General features: G+C 43.8%; 1 protein-coding gene across 4 annotated transcripts in view; it reads right to left on the bottom strand.

The window, feature by feature from the left end:
- The window catches only part of KDM4B (lysine demethylase 4B), a 178,456-nt gene that overhangs the window by 17,395 nt on the left and 140,329 nt on the right, over nucleotides 1–20,732 (bottom strand). The window contains exons 13-19 of one of the 4 annotated variants that reach the window (XM_073324670.2): nucleotides 15,774–15,894; nucleotides 13,335–13,513; nucleotides 9,978–10,200; nucleotides 3,126–3,202; nucleotides 2,869–2,924; nucleotides 2,058–2,166; nucleotides 624–1,850 (exon numbers count right to left, since the gene is read on the bottom strand). In XM_073324670.2, the coding sequence (XP_073180771.1) occupies nucleotides 1,683–1,850; nucleotides 2,058–2,166; nucleotides 2,869–2,924; nucleotides 3,126–3,202; nucleotides 9,978–10,200; nucleotides 13,335–13,513; nucleotides 15,774–15,894 (933 nt within the window). In that variant the 3' untranslated portion in view covers nucleotides 624–1,682. Of the gene's footprint in view, nucleotides 1–623; nucleotides 1,851–2,057; nucleotides 2,167–2,868; nucleotides 2,925–3,125; nucleotides 3,203–9,977; nucleotides 12,986–13,334; nucleotides 13,514–15,773; nucleotides 15,895–18,163; nucleotides 18,796–20,732 lie in introns of those variants that run through there. The other 3 variants (XM_073324669.2, XM_073324671.2, XM_073324672.2) reach the window with 3 other exon arrangements.

Raw genomic sequence — 20,732 nt, 5'->3', positions numbered from 1 at the left:
ATGACTAGTCTGAGGTATACCGGTAGAGCTGTATAGGAGAAGCTAACAGCTGCTGCCCATACTCTACTTCGCTTTAGACCATGCTATCAGTCAGTCACTCTTACTCCCACACTGTCCTTCACTCACCCTGCCATGCCCAAGTAATTTAGCAAATCTGGCAAGCCTTATCAATCTCAAACCCTGTAATGCCTTAGGCATGAAACTCAACCCGCCTACTTCTTGCGCATACATGTCAAGCGTGTGCATGAACCTCTCTATAGGCACTTATGAAAATCTGGTTCTTTTCATTTCTTAACGTTGCAGGGTGTGAGAAAAAGACACTGTTGATGTGGGGATGCGTACAAGGGTATGTTTGGGCTGACCTGTGTATAAAGCTGAGCTGGCTGGGATGCCATATGAAGGAAGGATGCTATTTTAGTACTCTGTCATCTCCAATATTACTTCCCTTGCCCTACACAACAAAACCCACCAGCTTATCCAACAAATCCCCACACGCTCTGCCTGGTAAGAGTCAAGCTCATTTCACCCCTAGAAAAGTAGCGTTTCTCTTCCTCCCAAAAACTGTGGCAGCTGAGTCCAGCTGTTCTCAGTGAGACCCGCAACACAGGTAAGCTACTACGAAGAATGGTTTAAAATGTCTACTGCAGCTAAAGGAGGAACATGGAATTTACCAGGATACTGGATTGGACTGTTGGTCCATGCAGGGTACCATGTAGGATGAGGTACAGCTCAAAGGCCCTAATCAGGATCATGGGCCAATTGAGTCAGGTGTTGTACAAATAAATGCTTCAGATGAAGGCCTATTAAATCCATGATGCCCTTGGACACCTGCAAAATGCTGCACAGTGGACAGAAATCCATGGAAACTTGTTACTGAATCCAGTAGCATCACACCAAAGGCTTCCCAATGCTCACCTTCACTTTCCTGCCCCCACAATTTGTGGTTCTCTCTCCCACACCACCAATACACACGCCATACCCCTCTAATTATCTTCTGCCTGTAAAGTCTTCCCCTTTAATCACAGAGTCCTCCCACACAGATCCATGCCAACCAGTCTGGAGTTCACTACGACAAAGTGATGCTGCATAGACTCAGTGGCGGATGCTGCACAGTTGCAGGGCAGTCATGCAGGAGTTAACAGGTTTTTTTGTGAGGCCCCATTAAGCAATACAAGCGACTTCTGTGTAAAAGGATTTTTAATTCATCGTTACAAGTGGTGGTAATGAAGAGGATGCATGCTGGAAATGTCAGACGATCCATAAAGAGCTGGTGCTTCAAGATTTATCACTCTCGCATCACATTGTTCCATCATGCAACCTGAATAATGAATGCTTTTTACATTCACATTTGTGTACAAAACCCATTTGCACAACAGAAGAATAACTCTAGAAGCATACACAGATTCTTCTTAATCTCTCATCCAGGAAGGGCTGGGCTGCCTACACTGAATAGCTGCACAGTTAACAAATACATCAGCACTAACTACCAAATACATCAGTACTAATGGCATCTTCCCCCACCATATCCCACTCTTGCTGTCCAAAACTGACTCCCACACAAAAGAAAAGCAAAAAGCACAATTTATCTTACCAAATGCACCCATAGCAGAGGGGGATTCAGAACCAACTGGGAGAACATAGCACCCTAGGCCAAGCCAAGACTCACTGATTCCATATAATCATTAATCCCCTGGGATGCAGCTATTGCAACCACCACAGAAAGAAATTAGGTTACATGCCAGGAGCTGAATTTCTATTGATCTATCTTCTCCCGATTCCCTCCTTATCGAGATGACCACAAGGGGGCATGTGGTAATTTCTGCACAGACAATGGAGATGAGAAAGATTTCCTGATGGAGAAAGTGAAACATTTTAAGGGAAAGCAGACCCTCTCAGACATATCCAAAGGGTACTGCTTCCTGAGGCATTTCTGGTGAAAAATAGGAGAACATCCTCCAGCCCTTGCAGCCTGAGGCTCCTACACAATATTTAATGTTTTTCCTCACTAGCGAAGCCAAACCCTGCTATTACTCAAACAATCCCCAGGAAGCACCTACCAGTTTCCACCGCTGTTCTGGAATAGCACTGATGTCCACAGGATGGCGCTCTATTACGTTGAGGAAACGGGCCTCTGGGACAGCAATAGCACAGATTATATGGATCCACCTGGAAATCAGAGAAATTAGAAGCTGCCATATTTTTTTAATTTTTTTGGCACATTTATGGGATGAACAAACTCTAGAGGGCTGTTAACATTTCTCCCGGTTTCCCTTCTATAGTATCTGGACACATTTATGATAGTTGGCAGCACTGGTAATATTAGCATCTGGTTATTAATCATGCACTGCACTAGATAAAGGTCTCTGGAACAACAGGGATCAACTTTCTTCAATAGGGAACTGTACCTGCATGGTGCTGAGCACTGTCTGAAAGGTGCTGCCTTTGAAGTCAATGACATTAAAGGTGTTCAGTGCCACACAGAATCAGACCCTTAAGAGCAGAGAAAGAGTAGGACAGCACAGCCATCTCAGTTCACCCATCCACTTTAGAGAGCAGCAATTATGCATGTGAGGCAAAATTTCGCTCCCACACTGGAGCGCCATGACCAGTGTTTACAACATACAAAATTACTTGCACTAGTGCTTGGATGAGACTGCTGGTATACGTGCAATGCAACGTAGTGGTTGCTGTGCTGGTCCAGGATATTAGAGACACAAGGTGGGCGAGGTGATATATTTTAGTGGACCAATAAATCTTTTATTTATTCTGTTGGTGAGAGCTTTCCAGGGAAGCTGGTCCAATAAAAGATATTATCTCACTCACCTTGTCTCTCTAATATACATGCAAGACATTTGAAATGCTACCTACCTTCCATCAGTGGTCATTTGAAGAGCTCCTCCCCTGAGATTACACAGGCAGCAGTCCTACAGTAAAAAACCATCAAAAAGATTAATTGGAAAGGCAACCAAGGCAATCCCAAACAAAACCTCCACAGAGATTTATTAAGATGGGGCAACAGCAGGCAGGGAAATACTTTATCTCCCCACCTTCCCTCGGTGTTGAAGCATCCAGTTAATTCTCCCCAAAATCTTTCCTTTCCAGTCTCCACTACAGTAGATGCTTACCGCTGCCCATGCATTGGCTGAGCACCGTGAACAAGACCAGCCTTCATTCACCAGATCAGGACGTATTCCATAGCAACCTGAAAGAAATCAAAGTATTCTTCTCACACTCTTGGCAACACATACGTGAAGCCCACTGCTGATCGTTCAGGTTAGATGTACCTTGGAAATTAGACACAGCATTTGGAATAACCAGATTCAAAACCCAAGAGACCACAATACATACGTGACAAGGAAGAGGAGTCACCTAGGGGTAGGGCAGCTAGGATTGATGTCACACACTAATGAAGTAGAATGTGAAACCCCAACCCCTTCCTAGGGCCAGACGTCAGGAGGAGATGTCTGGCACTACACTCAAGAGATTGGTCTCAGAAGATATGCCCCTACTGCTACACTAAATGGACACATCAAAAGGGGTAAGAATGATGAGCTGATTTAAACCCAGCTGGCGCAGCCATCTTTGCAGAAAGATTGAGTAGGACTTTACTTTATTCTACCCCTTTTCCCCCCTTCAAATAATCTAGCAGTGGGGAATTAAACACTCTATGTGCTTACTGTTGCACATCACACAGGAAGTCAGCGGTGGAGCAGGGAACTGAACCTGGGGGAATCCCAGGCTAACCAGTGGGCCATCCTTCCTCCCAAGCACCTCATGAGAAATTTTCAGCTTAACACACTAAAAGCTGGAAATCAAGGTGCTACCATCTCAGCTGAACAGGCCAAAAGGGTCTCTAGTATACAAAGCTCTGCAATACTTAGTGTTAATAACTTGGGTAAACTAAAGGTAAATAAATATTCAGCTATCAGTGAGGGCAACACAGGACCCAGCTCAGTAACAAGCAGCTACCTAAACCAGGCAGACAACCTCAGAAAACAGTCAATAATATACACCCATGGTTGCCTCCTGCATATGAAGTTCCTTTCCACCAGGCAACAGGTCATGAAAGCAGATCCAATCCAGACCTGGCAAAAGAGGTGGGGTGACAGAGTTTGGAAAACTGATTAGGAAGCTGACATGAGTTTCTGTTTTAAGCCCTTAAGTGAAATCTCTGTGGAGCCCAAACCTGTGTGGAACAGACTGAAATTTCAGCACTGATTTCTTGTTTCAAGACCACAGGTCAGGGGACCTCTGGACTTGAGGGGGGAATCTTCTGAAGTAACACAGCTCTCAGATGAGAGAGGGAGAGAGACAAACTAAAGAATGAAAGAAAAAAGGAGCCTAAAGGAGAAACTACAATGAGAAACATATTTGATATTCATGTTTGTTTTCAGAAAATAAATTAAATCTTGCTTATTAAGAGCAAACCAGCCTACTCAGACTAAATTTTAACCTTTGAGTGCCGCTGTCTGTTTCCTCAGGAGCCACGGTGCTTCTGAATGTAGCTAAGATGCAAAATCTCATTCCTTTAAATAAATAGGAGGCTTTCAGCTTCCAGAAATAGCTATGCAAGAGAGAGGGGAAGAGGTGTGTGCGGAGGGGAATGAGAGTGATTGAAGCCCAGAATCAATAGTTAATGCAACGAGGCTAGAAAACAAGCCAAGTAACTACTCTCTCCCCTCAATAGGGTGTGTCAGCACCTCAAGGGCCTAGAAACCTTGGCCGAGGTTTCCTGGCATCCCTCCCATTGTCACAGCCTAACGCAGCTGGGTGAGACTCCTCCAAATCGGACTGCAATAAGTGGCCTGCTCAGCAGTTTTACAGCACCCAGCCAGTCCAGCTTCAATAAGCCTCGATGCTGTAGTGCCATTCTACAGAGTGAGAAAACTGGTCTCACCACACCAAAGTCAAATGGATACTGGAATCTACTCGTGTAAACAGACAGTGACAAGGAGACAGGGAGGCACCTGCAACATTAGACTAGAGTGAAGCAGCTAAACCCAAGCCTCATGGGTCGAGCATAGTTAAACCTGATTAGCAGAATGCACCAGGCTCAGTCTATGACTGCAGATTAACTTTGCTTTATTCATATACACAACACTCTCTCCAAATCAGAATTTGGCTTGCTAACTTTGTTCCTGCATGCCTTTCTACTGGAGATGTATGCACGTCCTGGATAAAGAGACTCAACTCTCCAGTGACGACTATCTCCAAGATGAGAAAGCCATCTTTATCATGGGTGCACTCACCCTATGTCAACATACTACACACCATGTGCCGGAAGCGACCATCTTGTGGATGCAAGAGAAGTTCATCCTTTATTCTAATTCTCCACAACAGACATTTGTGCTCAACTGCTCTTGTCTATAAAGCTGAGACCATAAAAGCAAATTTTGTGGCTACAAGTCAAATAATTCTTTCCATCTGCCAAGGTCAAAGAGCAGAATAGTAATCTACCACACTTCCTAATATTAGTACAAATCTTAACTAGATCCTGTACAATCTACAATACTCCTGACAAAGACCAGCACCTTCAACCAGCTACCATCAGAAGTCCTCTCTTGGGCATAATAATCAAAAACATAGTGGTTTGTAGTGTTGTTGTAGCTGTGTTGGTCCCAGGATATTAGAGAACATGGGTGAGGTAATATTTTTTAATGAACCAACTTCTGTTGGTGAAAGAGACAAGCTTTCAAGCTACCCTGAGCTCTTCTTCAGGTTTGGGACCTTTCCGATAGAAGATATTACCTCACCCATCTTGCCTCTCTAAAGAAACAGACATATATGTCTTCTGTGATAAACTAACATTGTCACAAACAGCAACAGAGACACTATGAAAATGCATCTCAGAAACTATTCCATAACCCCAGGTGCTCCCAAGAACAACAGAGGTTCACAGAAATCATGGTATTAACTACCCTCTCTCATAAAGCCTTGATAACTGGTTCACCTAGTAGGTCAACATTTGAACAAGTGAGAGGATTGAGAAGGTTAGTTAAACAGAAATTAAAAGGTACAGTGACTAGAGTGAAATCCTTGCAAGCTGCATGGACACTTTTCAAAGACACCATAATAGAGGCTCAACTTAAATGTATACCCCAAATTAAAAAACACAGTAAAAGAACTAAAAAAAGAGCCACCTTGGCTTAACAACCGTGTAAAAGAAGCAGTGTGAGATAAAAAGGCATCTTTTAAAAAGTGGAAGTCAAATCCTAGTGAGATAAATAGAAAGGAGCATAAACACTGCCAAAGTAAGTGCAAAAATGTAGTAAGAAAAGCCAAAAAGGAGTTTGAAGAACAGCTAGCCAAAAACTCAAAAGATAATAAAATGTTTTTTTTTAAATACATCAGAAGCAGGAAGCCTGCTAAACAACCAATGGGGCCCCTGGACGATCGAGATACAAAAAGAGTACTTCAAGACAATAAAGTCATTGTGGAGAAACTAAATGAATTCTTTGCTTCAGTCTTCATGACTGAGGATGTTAGGGAGATTCCCAAACCAGAGCCATCTTTTGTAGGAGACAAATCTGAGGAATTGTCACAGATTGAAGTATAACTAGAGGAGGTTTTGGAATTAACTGAGAAACTTAACTGTAACAAGTCACCGGGACCAGATGGCATTCACCCAAGAGTTCTGAAAGAATTCAAATGTGAAACTGCAGAACTATTAACTATGGTTCGTAACCTGTCCTTTAAATCAGCTTCTGTACCCAGTGACTGGAAGATAGCTAATGTAACATCACTATTTAAAAAGGGCTCTAGAAGTGATCCTGGCAATTACAGACCAGTAAGTCTAACGTCAGTACCAGGCAAATTAGTTGAAACAATAGTAAAGAATAAAATTATCAGGACACATAGAAGAACATAAATTGTTGGGCAAAAGTTAACATGGTTTCTGTAAAGGGGAATCATGTCTTACTAATCTATTAGAGTTCTTTGAAGGGGTCAACAAACATGTGGACCAGGTGGATCCAGTGGACATAGTGTACTTAGATTTCCAGAAAGACTTTGACAAGGTCCCTCACCAAAGGCTCTTAGGTAAATTAAGTTGTCATGGGATAAGAGGGAAGATCCTTTCATGGATTAAGAACTGGTTAAAAGACAGGGAACAAAGTGTAGGAATAAATGGTAAATTTTCAGAATGGAGAGGGGTAACTAGCGGTGTTCCCCAAGGGTCAGTCCTAGGACCAATCCTATTCAACTTATTCATAAATGATCTGGAGAAAGGGGTAAACAGTGAGATGGCAAAGTTTGCAGATGATACTAAACTGCTCAAGATAGTCAAGACCAAAGCAGACTGTGAAGAACTTCAAAAAGATTTCACAAAACTAAGTGGCTGGGCAACAAAATGGCAAATGAACTTAATGTGGATAAATGTAAAGTAACACACATTGGAAAAAATATCTCCAACTATACATACAATATGATGGGGGCTAATTTAGCAACAACAAATCAGGAGAAAGATCTTGGAGTCATCGTGGATAGTTCTCTGAAGACGTCCACGCAGTGTGCAGCGGCAGTCAAAAAGGAAATGCGTTGTTAGGAATCATTAAAAAAACGGGATAGAGAATAAGACGGAGAATATTTTATTGCCCTTATATAAATTTATGGTACGCCCACATCTTGAATACTGCATACAGATGTGGTCCCCTCATCTCAAAAAAGATATACTGGAATTAGAAAAGGATCAGAGAAGGGCAACTAAAATGATTAGGGGTTTGGAACGGGTCCCATATGAGGAGAGATTAAAGAGGCTAGGACTTTTAAGCTTAGAAAAGAGGAGACTGGGGGGGGGGGGAGAGATATGATTGAGGTATATAAAATCATGAGTGGTGTGGAGAAAGTGAATAAGGAAAAGTTATTAATTGTTCCCATAATATAAGAACTAGGGGCCACCAAATGAAATTAATGGGCAGCAGATTTAAATGAAATAAAAGGAAGTTCTTCACACAGTGCACAGTCAACCTGTGGAACTCCTTGCCTGAGGAGGTTGTGAAGGCTAGGACTATAACAGGGTTTAAAAGAGAACTGGATAAATTCATGGAGGCTAAGTCCATTAATGGCTATTAGCCAGGATGGGTAAGGAATGGTGTCCCTAGCCTCTGCTTGTCAGAGGGTGGAGATGGATGGCAGGAGAGAGATCACTGATCATTACCTATTAGATTCACTCCCTCTGGGGCACCTGGCATTGGCCACTGTTGGTAGACAGGATACTGGGCTGGATGGACCTTTGGTCTGACCCAGTATGACCATTCTTATGTTCTTAGGATTGTAAGTGGCTTACTTGGCAATTTCTGGTTTCCAAGGTATGATGTACATAAATGGTACTTTACATGCCCATAGGGTCAGACTCCTTGCACTGACAAAGGCCAAAACAGGTGAAACAGCAGGCAGAAAGAAACTAAGATACCTCCAGAAGCAGGATCTGCTCAAAGATATCTGCTCTGGAGTTTCCTCATTTCTAACAGGGCATCATCACCGATAACCACATGTAAGTGCAAAACTAGTTAGAAGTAATTTCAACCTGAATCCCCATGAATATGATGTACAGTTGGTATATTCATGCTGCACTCTCTCTGTAGTAATAGCATGGGAGATAGAATTCTTAACGCACTTTTTATTCCCTTTTCTTCCATTCTGCTCCCCATGTAACTCACCTGGAAATGCTGGCACCAGTACTCTTTTTAACCCTAGCAAAAGGCTCATTGTCTGCCCCAGCTGTGCAATCATTCAACAAAGATGGCCATTTCTCTCGGAGGATTCTCTTATGGAAGCGCAAGTGTAAAACTGGCCAGGAATCATTACATTACACAGTGCAAGTGAGCAAGGAGGAGGTATGTAATGAGCCATGGCTCCACTCGTTGCTGCTTCCATCAGGTGGTTTTATACTTTTCATTTCAAAAGATCTCTGAGAATGATGCTCTGTCGTCTTAATTGCTGAAGGGAGATTTCAGGATTCTATTTCCCACCACAGCAAAAGGATGCAATATCCTGTTTCAGTAGTGCAGACGGAGGGGTGGGGGGGCGGCAGAACGACTTTAGACACTGGTTGACCTTTAAAAGCTCCAGTCAGTTCCCCATAATGGCCTGGGAAGAGAGTATGTCAATGGCACACGTTTTGGGAGAGAAATTTAAGAACTTCTTTGTCCTCATGAGACTCTCTGGAACCCAAATTACCATTCTGTTCATGCAGGCTTTGAGAAAGCCAATCTGTAACAGATGTGTCACAAGGAGAAAAGTGCCCAATAAAATAATGGACTTTCCTCTAAAAGATAGTATCTCAATGGGAGCCCAATCTATAGCTGAAAACATTTTAGAGGCTGAACTGCTGTAGTTTCAGCTGCTATTGAACACTGCCCTTGGGGTCGTAACAGGGGACATTCCCAATCCACTCTAGAAATGGAGGCTGACGCACTGAAGTGAATGTACCTGTTTTCGCTTCCTCAGGTGTTTCCCCGTGAGCAGCTTTTAATCAGTACCATGGCTGATCACACAAGCTAACGATTTCTACTTAGTGTCCCCTACCTGACTTACATGTCTAAAGTGGCATTGCTGTATTCGCCTGGCTTCCACATCCCCTGGACTCACCAGCGTGGCTTAGGAAGAGAGGCTGCACATTGGGAGTTTATATGAAAGAAGCCTGCATAAGAAGGGAGCTTCCATCAGGCAGGACCTGATCTCTCCCTTATTCGCTCTCCCTCCTTCCCTCTGACCAGAGAAAATAATTCCAGGGGGAGCAGAAGAGGAACAGAAAGCAGATGTACAGAAATATGCAAGGATGGTCATAGCTAGGACAGACCTGAGAACACAATGAAGAGGAAATGTATATGCATATTAGTATAGGACCTGAAGAAAGGGAATGTGGCAGGAACCGCAGGCATGTCCATAAAGTGTCCAAATGCAGAAAGCATAGGTGTAAAGGAGCTTACAAGTGTCTGAATGCCCAGAGCCCTTAGTGGGAAAGGAGGAACACTCACTTGCATGAACCTGCAGGCAGCACTTGGCACAGGATATCAGGAGGCTGGTTCCATCTTCTCCAATGTACGAGTTTGAAGGAAGGGGCTCTGTGTTTTCACCACCTGAGGTAAAACACATCTCAGGGATCAGAGGCTTTGTCTTCTGTCCACACTTTGAAAGCTGGAGCAAGGAGGAGCTCTCCCCTGTGGAGACCTGGACAGACTCTTTATCCATCTGTAAGGACTTAAGGAGGAAAAGGAAACAGTGGTACACAGAGTCTCCACTTTGCCCATCCACCAACTGTTCTAAAATTCAAAGAATATTGCCCTTGTGAAAAATCAATCCTCACTAGCTCATGCTGTTTGCAACCATGCAACTTGTGCTCTTATCCAAACTCCTAGCTCACATGACAAGAATCTTGTCACTCCCCTCCGTTCCAACAGGATATGCCCTGGGATTTGTCGTTTGGTTTGAAAGCTCAGGGAGGCATTAGAATAATGAGCAGCATTCACTATTTTTGTGTTTATACTTTTATAAAATAAGATCAAATCCCCAAATGCTGCAGAAGAAGAAGATTTCAACAGAATAAGCAAGATCTACCCTCCCCTTCCGCAGCCTCTCCTGTTCTTTCAGCAAGAATTTCTTCAGAAGGACATTTAAAGGTTTCTGGTAGTAAACCAGAGTTAAAAACAATAGATTAAACAGCCAAGCTGCACCCAAGTCTCCTCACAATCCATTATACAGCAGCATCATGCAGTCCTGGAGAGAGACTATTTCCTGTCTGCAGAATAAATCAGGGATTTTTTTTAAAACACGCATGTCCCAAGTGAACACAGAGCTGTTTCTGGCTCCATGTGCCCTACTTATGCAGGGACAAACTGGGGCAGAGTTGAGCAAATAACATATCTAACAAATTTTGCCTTCCTGCTCATGAAATATCTGGAAGCAAATTGAAAATTCCTTAAAGCTGATGTTCAAATTCAGAGGATGGAATTTTTACTCTAATCTTACTTTTTGCTTGTGAATATTCAGAAGCCTGGATGCAGTGCTTCAATGCAAGTGGTCAGATGAATAGCATTGTATGTTTCTGTTCCCTGACTGGATGAGTGTGCTAGGATTTCTGGTGCAAAGATTTGCATGTGTGATTTTAAATACCAGTTTTCAAAACACTACTTGAACTCTAAGGGAAAGCAACACACACACACGTGAATGGGGCTAAAGCACATTTGAACAAAAATACTGCACTAATCATATATATATTTTTAAAAAGTCACCCATATCTGCTGGGACAGCAAGAGGCCCACTAGGATTTTTATTCCCAGTGTTTTAAAATAAAGGGGGAAGAGATTCAGTACATCTCTGAAAAGTTGATACCTTAGTGGAACTGGATGCGAGAAAATAGAAGGCCATCAAACTAGTAACTGGGGGATAGGATGTTGGAACAAGCATATTTAAACTGATAAAAAACACTCTTTGCCATGTGATTCTGTCTCTACACCTATACGGGGGGTGGGGGTAATTACACATTACATTGAATACAAATATATTCATACATATTTACACACACACACACACACAGTACCCTATTACTACAGGGCTACAAGGCTAACTCACGCTGAGTACCAATTCGATGCACACGCAAGTGCAGCAGCACTGTATGTATTAATGTCTGCTCCTGTAAATCACTACAGGACCCAAATGTGTCAGTGTGTTACTTCTTATTTTTTCCAATCCCCTTGAAACGAGCAGCTTTGGTATTTACGCCAGACACAGCTAAGTTATCAGCACTGTGTACGCCATGCACAGAAGAATTTAACATCTTGAGAGGCTTTATGAATTTTGGATGCCTCTCATCCTGTGTGGTCTGATTTATAATATACATCTGATAGGTGGGGCAGGGTTAGATTTGATTCCCAATGTTTTGCTTGGCAATGACTGCCAAGAAAATCTGCATCTTAAACTGAAGTTCCCAGAACTTTAAATCCCAGCAGCCTCTTATGGCAAGCGAGGAAGACTGGACGTGCCCAGAAAACCTTTCTGGGTATTATCTCTGATTTACTCAAATGATTAGAAAATGAAAACAAATGAGACACCATAAAGATTTACATATGCATATCTCCTTTCTGCTGCCTTGTACAGTGCCTCCTGACTAAGCTCAGGCTCCAATCATTAATTTTTAAAACGAGACCATCACCATTGCTCTTGCTTGTGTAACTGAAATGTTACAGCTGCTTGTATTAGCCTGGGAAAAGAGGGATCCTGTAGTGTATGTTCAATTCAGTAGCACTGAGGTTGGCCTCTCCTAGGTAGGGACAAAACCACAGAAGGACCTGACATTACTCTTGGTCAGCATTTTGCAAATCCACCCTCAAATTTCAAACAACCTGGCGAACGTAAAAACAGATCCAGGTAGATTCCTCTTTCAATCAGACAGAGTGTCTCAGGGTACATCTACACTATAAAAAACAAAAAACCTGCAGCAGCAAGTCTCAGAGCCTGGGTCAACTGATGCAGGCTCATGCTATGGGGCTAAAAATATTAGCGTAGACATTCCAGCTTGGGCAGGAGCTTAGGCTCAGAAACCCAGGAAGGAGGGGTCTCTCAGAGAAATGTCTACGCTGCTCTTTTTAACACTGCTGTGCAAGTCCCTCAAGCCCAAGTCAGTTCACGCAGGCTATGAGACTCTCTGTTGTGGGTTGGGTTTTTTTGTTTTGTTGCAGTATTGATGTACCCACAGAGAGCAGAGACTGCTTTCTCTTTAGGGACCCCTGAGCTGCACCTACTCAGCTTGAGAAGTTGTCAAGCTCTGAGTTTTGGTTGAGGAAGAGGACAAAAAGCATGTGGTCCACCAGTTTTTAGGAGAAGGGCAAGTTTTGCACAGTCCTGGTGGCCTTGTGTAGACAACATTAATAATAATAATAATTTGCACTTATCGTGTTCCCCATCAGAGGATCTCAAAGACCTTTGCACATCAGTTCTCACACCATCCCTCTGAGGTGGGCAGTATTCCCATTTGCAGATAAGGTAACTGAGGCAGAGAGATTAAGTGAGGTACTGAAGGTCACACAAAAATTCTGTGACAGAGCTCAACACAAGACAATCTGAGGTTAACGGCATACTCCCTTGTCATGGAATTTCTGTTTTACTTAAGTAAAATTAAAAATTAATGCAAGGAAAGATGAAAAGCCAATAGGCTTTTCCCACTGTCTCTGCTATTTCCAGATACATCTCTATGGCACACGGGGTTCTGACTTATCAATTTACAATAAAAGCCTAGATCACCACACCGACACCATGAAAACAAACCCACACTAATCTGACTAAAATATGCGATACCCTCCACTGACCCACCCATCCGCAGCAGTATCCGAAATTACCTGGTTATAAGGGTAGAAGAGGGTACAGACAGCACAGTAGGGCTCACTCAGGGCAGCAGCTGCATTGAATTTTCGCTCAGCTGGGAAGTTATGTGCTTTATTCTTCCACTGCAGGGAAAGTAAAGACTTCAAAGCCTCTGGGTCACTCACATCCTCCTCCCCGGAAAATGGAAACGTTTCTAGAGTAAAATGAGCAATGGGAAGTGTCTTCAGTACGGACGAAATGCAGCAAGAGGGTGTAAAATAAACACTCTAGTGACACTTCGGAGAAGTTAAAGAACAAACACTATCAGTTAGCTCTTCTATAGCACTTTTCATCCGTAGGTGCCAAAGCACTTTACAAAACCAGCTATCATCATTTCCATTTTACAGACGGGGAAACTGAAGCTCAGAGGGAGAGTGACTGGGCCAAGCTCACATGACAGGTCAGTGGGAAAGAAGAGAACCCAAGTTTCCTGACCTCCTGACTCCCAGTCCCAGTGTCCATGCATTAGATCATGCAGCCTCCCCTAATTAAACCAAAGTTCAAAGTGTGCAATGCCGATCTATAGTAATCCCTTGGCCTCCAGGCAGTAGTTTCATCTTTCAGGAAACTACATGATTTGTTTGGTCAAGCCAGCTCCCAAGAGGGGTCTGAGTATCACCCAGTCTCCACCTGTGAGTGACAACCCTGTTCTCAACTACCATCACGGGGTGCACTCCTTACCCACCTACAGATTTAAATCTTGCTCAAGAGGCAAGCTCAGCCTGGGTTCTAGTCTACACTTTTCTGCAACTATTCCCCCCCACCCTCTTTCATCAACTGCAATCTACTGAGCAACCTTCATCTGCTTCTGGCACAGGTCTGACAGGCAGCTGTTTGTGATTAGTTTCTGTCAATTCTTTGCTTTCACAAACTTTTGACTGGGGCCCCAGGCATTCTATGATTCTGCAGCTGTGGAATCCAATCCTTGCCTCAGTTTTGTGGTCCAGTTTCTAAGTATTCATTTTAAAATAGTGTTAGTCTCTACAAGTGCAATGAAAACTTTCCATACATGCACTAAGTATAAACTAATGTAGTGTTGCCCAAGTCTGTAAACAGCCCAAAGCAACAGCTCTGAGCAGTGGGGAGTCTCCCATACAGCTCTGTGCTATGTTAACTCTGAAGCCTAGTAACATACAAGGATTGCTCACTACTTTTCTGCTAATGGTTTTAGCAGAAACATCCAGCTAATTTGCTTCTCCCACAACCCTAAACTTCTGCCCCATTTCCCCCCTACCTAGCTACCAAAGCTTCCCCATGACAACTTCTACATATTCAAGTACATAGGGCATGCGGAAAAACCATCAGAGGCAGAGTAAAATATTAATTTATCATTAGAATTATCACAAGGCATAGTATACCAATTGTATTATTCATCTTCTGATTTAATTCAGTGGAGACCACCCTTTTAAAAAAAACAAACTTCTGAAACTGCTGCAAGATTTCAAGCCTGCTGCACTGCAGGACCACAGGAACCAAGGGGCCCCGCAGTAAAGTTTAGGTCCCAGTTTGCTAACGAGGACCTCAGCCTTTGACGGTCTCCCCACCTAATTCCATATGAGGATTATGGAGAGCATAGGTTTGTGACAGGAGCACTACGCCCAAATGCAGTATTTCCCCCTGGCTAGGGATCTGCCTACAGTAGGAGCTAGGGGTGTGATTTCCCTGCTTGCGTACACATACGTGCACTAGCTCTTGCCACCCTAGCAGGAGTATAAACACCAGCGTACCTGCAGTAGCACTGGTGGCAGCAGCGGAGGCATGGCTTAATTGTGCCAAACACATACCCAAGAGCCAGCGCAAGTATGCGTCCGTGGGCAAGGGAATTACAGCCGAGCTTGTAGTGTTGACATAGCCTAAGACTCCAAACTGCATTACCTGCGCTTCGCAGTGCAGCCATGACAGCTGTGAGCAGAAGGAACTTCCAGGGAGCACAGAAACCTCCTTTGGACGGAAGTGTTAAGTACAGCTTGGCCATCTGAAAGTGATTTTGTAGGCAGGTATTTTGAAGTCCTGATCTGCCAACTGATGTAGCCATTTGAGTAAGATCACAGAACTTGCCCGCCCTCCCTCCCTCTCCACTGCACCCACGGCCTGTCTCCGAACAGGAATTTAATTACTCATTGCCCAGAGCATTCTCCCAAATTTCCCCATGAGGTTTTCCCCCCACATTTCCTGTAGTTAACAGGTCTCACCCAGAAAGTCAGAAAAACAAACTAGAGGTGGGTTTAGCATTCAGCAACACTTCCTTCCGAGTGTACAGGGGCCTCCACAGATTAAGCAAAATGCAGAAGAATCTCATGCCATGGTTTCCCATTAAAGATCACCCCAACAATTTTTCTGGGCTTGACAAGCCACTGGCTGTCTAAGCAAGTAGCCCTGGCATATCAGTATTCTGGACAGCCATTTGCACTCACCCTCATCACTTGAGGCCTCCTGTTTAACCACAGACAATGGGGAGCGGGTTGGTGGTTTGCCCAGTGGGTGACGGCGACTTTTCTTTATCTCCATCTTCATTTTTGAAAAAGCAGAAGTGGCCTGAAACAAAGCAGAGCATGTTACATGGGAATCCCAGAATTCAGAAGAATGGGGAAGCAACAGAGGCCAACTCAAGCTAATTCCCCAGGATGGGGCCTTTAACCCACACAAGAAAATCATCATTGCCTCTGGGTCAGATCACCAAGGACCTCCCCACAGGTAATTTTGGTAGATAAGGCCAACACATTCCCATAAGATCATGCCAGGTAAAGGTAAATGACAACATTTTTCTCTACCCAGAATAGCCTCAAAGTCAGATGGAGTTTGCTAGTTTCACTAGCCTCTGAAAGGTCTGATCAGTCATGCCACATGTTGCCTGCATTTCAGCTGGAAACCTAAATTCTTCCCTTGGGTGAAATTCTTATCTCGCTAGGGAGTTTCATCGTGCCTTTCACCACAATATCAAGGCAAATGAAGTCTGAAGGTATAGATCCTTGAAATCTACAAAGGAATTTTCTGCTCTTCTCCACTCCCTGGACAAGGTAGCTTTGCAAACACACCCACACCCCATCATCATCATCATGCTGGATGTAATCAAAGTGCTTTGTCAAAGAGTACGGTCTTGCAGTGAGCCTTTGAAGTGGTTACACTCCGGATGGCCTTGTTGTGGCCCACTCCATTGAGGAGCTAGGGAGCTGCATTCTGCACAAACTGGGACATGTGGATTTTATCCACATTCAATCCCAGATACAGTGAGTTTCAGTCACCTATTCTGGAGGTGACCAAGGCCTTGTCTACACTAGAGCAAAATGAGATTGCAATGCCTTTCAATTGGTGGAACGTGCCCTTGCATCCACACAAAAATTTGCTGTAATGGATTGTTTGCCGGGCATCAATGATAGTTACCCTAAAAAAATTTTGTAGCAAGTCTCAATCAATGCTAACTCCACTGATTGAGCACCCAAGTGGACCCATTCCACTACAGCAGGTGTCTCACTGCTGTCCCTTAGTGCATCAGCCACTGCAAAACTGGCCTCTCTGGTCATTTTTCTGCACGCCATTGTTCAAGGATCAGCTTCACAGGAAACCACCTACCCATACACGTAGCATTGCCTGGAGTTTGATTACAAGTCATTTTCAGAGCAAGCAACTTCTGGAACAGTATTTCAACTCTAACGGATTGCAATTGTTGTTGTTGTTGACATCGTCTTGTCCCACGTAACAACAACAGGCCATGAAGTTCAAGAATGAATTCAACAACTTGCACAGGGTCGTTTGGTAAGGGCTTGAGTCAAGGTGTCCAATCCAAAACAAATTTCACTTTTCTTACATTATACTCAAAATTGTGAGCAGGTGTTAAAGCCGACATCTTGGTCCCATCTCCATTGATTTCCACTCATGCAGTGTAGTAAAGACCCTCCTGTAAAGATGATCCCATCATCATACTGGGGTGTTCCCAGAGAAATTCTCTGGCTAACAGGGCTCTGACAACCATATTCCCACTACAAAGTTGAGGAAGAGAATTCAGAAATATGATGCCTTGGTATTCTATTGCCTGGTCCCTGGAAAACCTTTACACTACCCTCTCACAGTGAGGCAATCAACATGCCCCTTCCCAGCTGGGAACATATCACAGGAATGCCATGGTCTGTATGAGCAGCTAGCCACACTGGCATCAAGCACTCAAAATGCTCAATGGCAGGAGAAAGGCAAGGATTTGAGACACGACTGGAAAACTAAGAACAACAGAAGTCACTCTGATGTTGCTCATATACAGTGTTTAAAAAAAAAAAAAAGTCCCAGATCTCCAGCTAAAGACTCACCACCACAACTTTGCTGTGGACAGCAGTGGAACCCTGGCGGATGGATCAGCTAGGATGAAAATGACAGGCAGGAAAACTCAAACACAGGGAGAGGATAGATGAGATGAACCTTGTCAGCCAGGACCCCTTGGCAGTGAAGGCCATACAGAGTAATGCTGGCATTGCCAGATTACAACTAGCTTCTAAGCAGCTTAAAATCAAAGAACATGTTTGGGTTTCACATGGCTGCTACCATTAGCGTTTGTGGAAGGGTAAATATAGCTACACAAGAACATGAACATCCACTGCTCCATCATCCCCACCTCATTATACATTCTTTTTTTCCCTACAATCCCACCTCTACCATACCAACTCCCCCTATAATCTTCCAGTTCCTGCCAGATGCACCAGGCCAGGGGGAAATGGCAGGTTAAGTGGCAGAGCTATGCCATGCAGCCATACCCAAAAGAGAGGACAAGCAGCAAAAAATAAAACCAAATTAAAAAAGGTACAAAGAGACCACAAAGTAAGCGGCATAAAAACAGAAGCATTTTATTTCTCCAGCACAAACCACACAGACTGTGGCCAAAGCATTTACATCCTATTGTATCTGCCAGCCCACTTGCCACCCAGCAGCAGCTACACAGCATGCACTGGTAATCACAGTATCGACAGCTTTCTTTGGTATAAGGCACATACATTAGAGCACAAGTTGGCCTGCTTTGAAATTTACAGCACAAGGGGTTAGCGGTTCAAAGGCAGCATCATTGTCCTTATTATGGCATTAAGAATGAAAGTGAAGGGCATTCCATGCTACACAGTAGTCAGAGGTACAGGCACCACGTGCAGCCAATCACAGCTCCAGCAACTTGTCGATTTTAGCCCTGATCTTCCTCCAGTCTGCAGCCACTATATCTGAGAAACGCTTATACAAAAGGTGTTTTAATCGGGCCACCATATTGCATGGCAAAGCATATTTCCCTCTGCCACCACGATAGCTAACAGTGCCTTGCCATTCCCTCAGCTTATCAGGGGGAACCATACGGGAAAATAAAGCTGCAGCGTATCTCTCCGGCTTGCCGCTAACTCTCTTGAATATTTCCCTTCGCTGCCTTTTGGGAATCCTCCTCAAGGTGATATCATCCAGGGGTAGGGCAGCCTGTAATAGGTTAAGGTTGTTACTGTATTTGTCATTGAAAAGTTACCCCCGCTTCCCCATCCGCCTCCCAAAACTGCTCCTGGACAGGGTTATGCAGCAGCCCAATACTGGGGGGCAACAGGCAATCTGCTCACCATCTGGGACAGCCTGTACAATTGATCGTACTTTGTAACTGGAAGCAAGGGCGAGGTAGACATCAACATTCTGTTGCATTGCAAGGCCTCTGTGAAGGGTTATTATGGTTACTGGCTGTCTCGCCATTTTACCCTTTGACAGTGGTTGACTATTAGCAGCGGTTACCAACAGACAAGCAGTCCACCAACTTGGGCGATGACACCAAACTACCACCATCCCAGCCTAAGACAGAAAGCCAAAGACCAAGGACATCATGTCTGCTGAACTGATAGAGTCGCAGAAAGTTTACCAGCTGCAAGGGGAAAAGTTGTGACTCGTGGGCCTTGCTCTGTTTCTCCAGCATGATGATGATCCACACATGGACAGGTATATGAGGCAGGAATTTGTCTCCTGTAATTCCCTATCCTCTCACCATTCACAGACATGGGAATTTATACAGAGGCGTACCCAGGCTTATGGAAGGGATGTGTCCTCTAGGACTTTTTGCTATAGGACTCCCTGTTCCTGCCCAATATCCTGCATTTTAAAACACTGAAAATATCCCACATTGGGAGGCTCCCTTCTTCCCACCTCATGATCCCAGCTGTTTCAGAGACTTTTCACTCAAGACAAGGAGAACATTTGCGAACAGTGTTACATACAACTATGAAAAAAACTTGTCAGGTTTACCACACGAAGCATTCTAAGTTTGGATGTTTATATGTTTGGGTCTTGGGGCATCAGATCTGCTCTAGTTAATACACTATTACATTTCAGAATATACATTAAGGCCATTTTAGAATTTGTCTATGCAGCAATGCATTGGGAAGGCAATGTATATTACTAGTATAACAGATTTCCCTTCACTTAAGGACTTCAGTAACTCAACCAGAGGTTATAGGCCTATTACAGGAATGGATGAGCGAGGTTCTGTGGCCTGTGATGTGCAGGAGGTCAGACTAGATGATCATGATGGTCCCTTCTGGCCTTAAAATCTGTGAGGCTATAAAAATAACCTACCCATCTGCCTTGGGAGCACACATATTCCCTTCCTCATTATCTTCATATAGCAAATGAATACAGAGGTCACGACATACTGACAATGAAATGTAATCCCTTGCCCTGTTTTCAGAATAGGTGCACAGAGCATCCCTGATCCAAGTAGCTCTCCTGTTGGTGACTCTGCTAACAGTAACTCTTGCCTCCACATCTGCATGGCCGAATGCAAGGTGTCTAGGACAGTATATTCCAGTCATCTTTAAATATCTTTCAGGTATATTGTGCAAAGCACAACAACAAGCTTATTCAGACAGTTCTGGCAAGGTGGCCTTCAGTCTATCACTGACTCCACTGATATTCTCCATTTCCTCAGGGTGTAGTTGAGTCTTCCACTCCCTTGAGGATGTGTTTTCATAAACCAAAGAAGCACATATGCAGAATAGCATTAGAGACAGCCATTTCACTAATGTCAATGCAACTGCAGGGAACAGAGGTCTAATTTTTGGTCTTTGTAGAAAATGGATGAGTTTGAGACTCATTAGAATCCTCCCAGGCCAGCCAACACAGATATGCATGAACTGACTACAGTGAAATACCGTGATCTGCATCAAAGGAGTGCTACCTCTTGTTAAAGGCTTTGCTGAGATAGCAACTGTGTTTCATCAATGCACTGGTACAGCTGACCAAATAACAGTTCAAAGCTTGCTATAACGTCCCGCACACTGATCACATGCCTCTTGCAGTACATGGTCACATGCACCTCTGTCACAACAGTGCCTACAGTGGACTTATGGACCCCAAACTGATTCCTTACTGTCTGATAG

The sequence above is a fragment of the Lepidochelys kempii genome, chromosome 25 (genome assembly GCF_965140285.1).
Source record: "Lepidochelys kempii isolate rLepKem1 chromosome 25, rLepKem1.hap1, whole genome shotgun sequence".
Taxonomy (NCBI): domain Eukaryota; kingdom Metazoa; phylum Chordata; order Testudines; family Cheloniidae; genus Lepidochelys; species Lepidochelys kempii.
Note: the sequence above shows the minus strand (reverse complement) of the source record. Positions and strands in the feature narration are given on the sequence as shown.